General features: G+C 39.3%; 2 protein-coding genes across 3 annotated transcripts in view; both read right to left on the minus strand.

The window, feature by feature from the left end:
- Positions 1–2,121: 2,121 nt before the first annotated feature.
- Positions 2,122–5,242, minus strand: LOC103466560 (cholesterol side-chain cleavage enzyme, mitochondrial). Of its 2 annotated transcripts, XM_008412231.2 has the most exons (9): positions 4,821–5,240; positions 4,499–4,654; positions 4,210–4,409; positions 3,934–4,137; positions 3,673–3,833; positions 3,417–3,583; positions 2,914–2,992; positions 2,640–2,831; positions 2,122–2,548 (listed from the first exon to the last, which is right to left on the minus strand). In XM_008412231.2, the coding sequence occupies exons 1-9, from the start codon at positions 5,090–5,092 to the stop codon at positions 2,426–2,428; spliced, it is 1,554 nt and encodes a 517-aa protein (XP_008410453.1). In that variant the 5' UTR covers positions 5,093–5,240; the 3' UTR covers positions 2,122–2,425. The 2 variants fall into 2 exon arrangements, with proteins under 2 accessions (XP_008410453.1, XP_008410454.1); XM_008412232.2 differs by lacking the exon at positions 2,122–2,548 and having other exon boundaries at positions 2,738–2,849; positions 4,821–5,242.
- Positions 5,243–5,414: 172 nt separating this feature from the next.
- stoml1 (stomatin (EPB72)-like 1) overlaps positions 5,415–6,953 on the minus strand; it is a 4,774-nt gene continuing 3,235 nt past the window's right edge. The window contains exon 5 of the mRNA XM_017305175.1: positions 5,415–5,758. Coding sequence (XP_017160664.1) covers positions 5,514–5,758 — 245 coding nt within the window. The 3' untranslated portion in view covers positions 5,415–5,513. The remainder of the gene's footprint in view (positions 5,759–6,953) is intronic.

Below are 6,953 nucleotides of genomic sequence, written 5' to 3' on the forward strand. Positions count from 1 at the left end.
GTGTTGCCTCATTATAGTCATTGCACAGCCGAAAAGCTACAGTGTACGCATCCATCATGGCCTAAAGCAGGGGTCTCCAAAGAGGGCCGGCATCCTGCATGTTTTAGTTTTATCCCTAGCGATTGTAACAATCTCCTCAGCAAGTCAATGTTCTCCTTAGGCCTTCTGATGAGCCATCATTTGATACAGGTGTGCTAAACCAGGGAGAGAACTAAAACATGCAGGGTGCCGGCCCTCGAGGACCGACTTTGGACACCCCTGGCCTAAAGTATTCAAGTATTGTACTGTATTCCCCTCTGTATTGGAATGTGGTGACAGTGATGGCTATTGCAATGTAATTATTGTCATATTCACAAAACCATATGATCTCAAAACCAGTTGGAGACGAGCTTTATGACAATGTGCATAAAACAACCTCAAGAAGTTGAATTTTCCTCAATGGTCCAACATAAGATGGGGTTGAGAGACATCTAGTGGCGAATATGCAGTAATACATCTAGCCAGTGTTAGACTGGCACAAATACAGGAACCTGGTTTGCATTGTTTACTGGATTTGATTAGGCACAAAGAAGGTTTGCAGGAAAAAACAGTACACAGAGTTTATGTAGTTGTATTTGTATCTATGTATACTCAGTATATTATAATGTTCTCAGTTACAATTACACCTTCTGTTGTTGTTTTCTATTTTGGTACATATTACTTTGTCATGTTATGTCAGTTGATATAATATGTAGCATTGTTTATTATTGTTTACATTAATAATATTGTTGGCAGAATTGATAATACTCAATGTCTGAAATCTATCTGGAATTGTTTTTGCTTAAAATAATTCGAACTGAAACAAAAATCTTAAAATCACTGCAGTGTTCATATTTTTGCTGTCAAAACAACTAGTGATAATTGCTACCCACTGATGAATGTACACAATAAAGATATCGGAAATTCCTAGTAACTCTGTGACTTGGAACAAATTAAATATTTGCAACATTTAAAAGAACAGACAAAATAATGAAGACACAGCTGATGATGCCTTAGGCAAAAAAAACAACCAGCTTTTATCGTGACTCTCGTCTCTGGTGAACCAAAACGATACAAACTAGTGGAAAGTTAACAGATGAAAGCATCTTGCTGACTGAAAATCCTTGCGAGTGTCTGGCTGTTCTCAAGCCGACAGTGCTGTTTTGCGATTAGGCGGCTCTTTTAGGCCATGGACCCTGATAAACTCGCTGGACATAACAACTCTTATCTCCTGAAGGCCAGTCTGTGGCCTTCACTGAAAGGATGCTCCCAAAGGTCTCTTTACTGACGTTAAAATAACCGACTGCATTTAAGTCCCATCTCCAAAAGAATCCAGTCGATTTTAAGTCGAGTTGATGTAACCTTTGATGGTTTAGAGAGCTGACATTCCAATACCTCTAAATGCAAAGGGTGATTAAAATATGAGGAATACATTGGTGGAAAAAAGTTCTGTTTTTGGTTTAAATGTAATCGATAAAAACAAAAACAATGGCGGACAGAAAACTCCTTTGCCTTTGAGCTGCAGATTGAGGGATTCCAGTACCCACAGTAACCACACTCTTTGCATTAGATTTGTCTCCTATTATAAGTGAATTATTGCAGGAACAACAATCAGCAATAACAGCCAATCTGGGAAAGTAATAGGGAATATGAACCGGAGAAGGTAAAAAGATCAGCAGACTTTTGCATAAATTAGAGAAAGCTTCTTTATGTAAAAATAAGCTTTTAATTGAAATGTTGTGATAATAATGTATACAGATATGATGCCACAATATGCAGTTTGGAGGATGAAGAACGCGGCAAAGAGGCTTAGTCTTTTTTTTTTTTTTTAATCTTTTGTCTTTAAGCAAGGCTTTGAATGAGATGCCCTTAAATGACAGTTGTGTTCAGATATTTTTGTTGATGTTAAGCTCATTGTCTTCCTCTCTATATAAATATATTTGCTGAGCTTCAGGCAGTGCAGAATTATAAAGCTGGGAAAGAAATGCAGGGCAAACTAGCACATTCTTCAAAGTGAAAGAATGTACCCATCTCAGTATGCAAATAAATCTCATGTAACTAGTAATTTATTCTAGTATCAGTAAATACTTGGAAAGGCTAAAGTGTTTCATAGACGGTGTATCCGTTTTGCTATTTATTCCTTATCGGTTTGAACAAATATACATAAATATATTACAGTAATGAGATGGAATCCAGTTTTTGGTTACACAGACCAACAATCCACTGTTAAATCAAAGTATTTACTAAGCTATGTACAGCAAATATGACTACTGAACCTCTGAGGTAACATTTTTTGTTTTTTCATAAGGAATTTAAGACGTTTAAGAGTGCAATCCTTTTATAAGCCCATAAAAGGGGCTACTTAAAAGAGAACAGCTTCACATGCACCAGAAATTTCCTAAATGCTTTACTGACTGACTTGCAGAGGTTTCAGAGTTAATATTATAGGCTTATCTGGCAACAGAATGAGCTCAAACGTACTCTGCACTTCCACATTGCGCTGCTTCTCAATTCGGAAGTGTTCAAGCATCTGCAAAAGAGAAAGAAAACACAAAGCAGTGAATACAACCTGTTCTGCATAATGAGGTAAAACTGCTTTTTTACTTTTCTGCATGGCTCACATGGATAAGAAAGATCTGCATCTCCGTCTCGGCTATTCTGCGTCCCAGACACTGACGGGGACCGAAACCAAAGCCCAGGCTTCTGAAGTACTGCGTCTTGGTCCTCAGCCAGCGAGACGGAAGGTACTGCTCCGGACGGAAGAACACCTTGGGGTCTCTGCCCATCGCATAAAGCCCTAACTGGACCAAGGTCTAAAACACAAAGACGCACTGACAAAACATAACTGTTGCAATAAAAATGCTCAAAACGTATGAATGTATAAGTGCTCCTTACCCCAGCTGGGATGTGATAATTTTGAATAATTATGTCTTCAGCTATGTATCTTTGCAGGCTTACTGCAACTGGGTGCAACCTGAAAAGTAGGTATTGCAAAAAAAAAAAATTGATAGGGTGATTGAAAGATTTTTTTAGCAAAATAATAATAGTTGAAGTACTTGTTGTGAGAAATAAAATAAATGGAAAGTGAACTGAACCTATATAGTGCTTTTCCAGTCATTCGGTCCACTCAGAGAGCTTTATGCTAGCGTCACATTCACTCATTAGCACTCACAAACACATTTATGCACTGATACACACATCAGTAGACAACTTGGGGTTAGTTGACTTACCCAGGGGCTCATCAACATGTGATTGGACAAAGCTGGAATTGAACCTACCCTACCAATTGTAAGACTACCACTCTACCCAATGATCCACAGAATAAAAGGTTGAAACATTTTTAATATTCAGACCTGTCAAACCTGTTTTTTGTTTTGTTTTGTTTTTTGTTTTTTTACCTGAGTGTTTCTTTAAGAGCGCCTTTGACCAAAGGAATCCTCTTCAGCATGTCCAGCATGTCCCCCTGGCTTGCAGTCCGAGCCGCAGCAACCTCTGCCCTCAGCTCCTCCTGGAGGTTTGGGTGTCTGGCTAATTCATACAGCGTCCATAGGAGCGTTATGGAAGTCTAAGGAATAAAAAAATAATAATAATTCACTAAATTGTCTTTCTTACTGCAGCAAGAAAGACACCGTGTCCATCTTTTTTTCGTCTTACAGTGTCCACTCCTCCAGCCATTAGTTCAGTCACACTGGCCTTGATGTCTTCAATGGACAGCTTGTCCAACAGAAGCAAGCTGGCCAACACTCCTGGGTATTCCTTGGACGTTTCCGTTTCCTGACGCAGCTGCCTATAGATGTTCTGGATGCAGCGGTCAGCTGATACACCAAAATCAGATATAGAATTATAAAGAAAAAAAAGAACTACACAGTAAAATAAACTTTGCAATTGAAAACACTATTGATGATATGATATCACCGTGATTAAATATTCCATCCCACGCATGTACGTGGTCCCGCCACACTTTTGCTCCGACCAGCCTCAGCAGAGCAGGAGGAATGTACAGCATAGGGGAAGTGGTCTTGAACATGAGTGTGATGCAGTCTATAAAGCGCTGAGCTTCAGGGTCAATGTAGTCCAGCATCAGGCCCAGCCGCTCCCCGTAGAGCACTGAGCTCACCGCTGCGTAGGACAGAATTAAAATTAGATAAAGTGTTTGTGGAAAACAACAAGTTGAAGTGAAAACGGGCTTACACTCTAGAGCGTATTTGAAAAGTTCTTGAGACAAGTCTGTGGTCCATTTGTTCTGGCCACTTCGTTGAATTTTTTTGTGAACTCTGGCCACAAAATCCTGGCCCACATCGTCCAGCAGTGGCACAAAGTTTTCCAGCATCTTCAGGGAAATCACCTCCTTGTTGAGAATCACGCGGTTGTTTCTCCAGTCTTCCCCGTTCCTATCGAATGAACATATGCTGAATTAAAAGCTCAGAGCATTTCGAAAAACAACGCCTCACCTTGCAGATATGACAGCAAAAGCTCTTACTTCAGGAGAACACCATATTTGCGGTTCCTGTAGTCTCTGTATGACGTCCATGGTTCAACTTTCAGCCTTTTAGGATAGCGGCCCTCTGCTTTAAAGAGAATTGCAGCATCCTCTGGTTTGATGATATTTACACTTTCATAATAACCTATTTTCTCCCTGTTTTACAAAAAACAAGAATGAAAAAATAAAACTGCAGCAGTCGCTTGTTGTTGGATTAGCTGACCTTGTGGAGCAAAACTCCTTTTAATCAACATTTCCCCTGAAGTCAGTGAAATATATATTTTTTTCCCCAGAAGAACAGACTAACATGTAAATATTTTACCTGTAAATGGGTCCAAATGTGTTGAAGTTCTGCAGCATGATACGGTGAAGGTTTCTAAAGCCATTCAGTTTCCAGAAGTTGTACAGGTTGACCACCCCGTTCTTCCAGAGTCCAGGAATCTCACTGAACGGCCGGACGATGCTGCTGCTCTCCGGGTACGACTGCCGGATCGCCGGCATGCTGCTGCTGCTGCGAGCGCCCGAGGCGACCGGCTCCTCCATGCAGGACAGGGGCCGCGCCACAGGGCTCCGCCACATACTCAACCTGGCCATCTCAGTAACAAAACGCTCACAATTCCCAACAGCTTCTCTGGCTCACTTGCTGCCTCCCTCTCAAACAAGGCTGCAGGAGGCTGGTCCACAAAGTCAGCCCTCCTTTTTGTACTGATCAAGGCTCTTCCGTACTAAATAACAGAACACACCAACAGTACACTGTGTCAAACGATGACGCTGAGCAACAGCGTCAAAATAATGTATGATTTAAAAGTTGTTTTTTTTTAAGTTGAATTAAAAGAAATTTATATAGTAAAAAAAAATATTTTGTGTATCTTGTCGAGAAGCAATAAAGAAAAAAAAAACAAAAACACAGTTTTAGTTTTTAATAACTTTAATCAAAAACATATATTAAAATGTATTGAATTTACATGTAAAATTTAAGCATCCATTTAAGAGCAAAACAAAGTTACAGTGGAAGCTACTTTTTAAGCTGCTTTATGAGTTCTTCCAGCTTCATGGCCGTCTTGACGTCTCCCTGCACCTTGAGCTTGCCGCTGGTGTACGCGGCGAACGGTCGCAGCCTCCCTTGGAACATGTCCACGAGGTCGCAATCGCTCATGCTCAAAGTCACATCAGGCTCTCCACACAAGGACCCTGACCCAGCTGCGCCACTACCTGAAACATGCACACACACAAGAAAACATACAAGTTTAAGAGCTTTTACTTAGATAGAAATCCCAATAAACTGAACTGTACTACATTGGAAATTGAATTGAAAAATATGCCATTTTGAATTGAACCGATAACGTATTTCTGTTTATGCTTTTCTCATGTAAACGTTCATGTAGATACAATTAGTTTTTAATTGGTGCAATAAGTGTCAACTAAATTGAAATAAATTACTTAACTATCTAAATTAATTCCTGCACGTCCACACATCCTCAACCATAAGGAAACGGGGGCTCTTTTCTGGTTGCTTGCATAAAACATACGCAGTGCTGTAATAAGACGATTCCAAACTCACTGAAAAACTAAATAATGCAGTTTGAGAACCAGATATTGGCTGTGAATCCTAGATGTTGTTTCAAGATATCAAACCAGGCAAATCTGAAATTTACTCATCTTTGAATTATATAAATGGATAAAACTATTTGCTGTTATAGAGAACCACAAATAAAGCCAAGACCTAAACACAGCCAGTCAAGGCTGTGTTTAAAATGCAACATGAGATGGACATGTTGCATTTTAAAGTTAACAACCTGATTCCTGACTTTATCTATCCACCTGCTTATGATCAAATCATGTTGAATATTTTGCAGGTTTTGCATTTCACTTTAGGGTAATTTTATAGCTTTATATGTTTCTACTTTTGAATGCTAAACATTGTCTACAAGTTAAACTTGGTATGGTAGCTTTATTTATAGACAGACATGGTTAATGGAAGCTTTCCATTTCAAAGATCCATACTTTTCCAGATTGAAATTTCTAAATCTTTTTCAAGTAGTTTGTATAAACACACTAATCTGAGGTTGGTCACGCATCTCTTTTTTTCCAAAACCACAAATAAATATTAAAACTCTTAACTTTTTCTAGAAGCAAAGATTTCCATCATTTAGAAACCTCAAATCTCAATGGATAGGAAAAGAATCTTTAAGTTTAATGTTGGAAACTTAAACGCTTCCCATGCACAACTTATCCAAACTAAAACAAAGATTCATATTCCATTTTCAATAACCCCGAATAAATTAAGTTTCATATTCGGTTCTAAGCTCTAAGCCAGTGGTCCCCAAGCTACGGCCCGTGGGCCGGATCCGGTCCACCGCCACATTTGGTCCGGCCCCCCGAACAATACCAGAGAGCATTCAGATTTTTTTTCATATATTGTATTTTCCGGTTTATATGTGGATTTTTCTTCAAC

This window comes from Poecilia reticulata, linkage group LG6, assembly GCF_000633615.1.
Source record: "Poecilia reticulata strain Guanapo linkage group LG6, Guppy_female_1.0+MT, whole genome shotgun sequence".
Classification (NCBI taxonomy): Eukaryota; Metazoa; Chordata; class Actinopteri; order Cyprinodontiformes; family Poeciliidae; genus Poecilia; species Poecilia reticulata.

Excerpts from the sequence above, each read along its gene's own strand:
- LOC103466560 (XM_008412231.2), bottom strand. The coding sequence starts at position 5,092 with ATGGCCAGGTTGAGTATGTGGCGGAGCCCTGTGGCGCGGCCCCTGTCC. Across the intron at positions 2,832-2,913 it reads ATTATCACATCCCAGCTGGG|ACCTTGGTCCAGTTAGGGCT; the intron begins GTAAGGAGCACT and ends TTTGTGTTTTAG. Across the intron at positions 2,549-2,639 it reads TGCAGATCTTTCTTATCCAT|ATGCTTGAACACTTCCGAAT; the intron begins GTGAGCCATGCA and ends TCTCTTTTGCAG.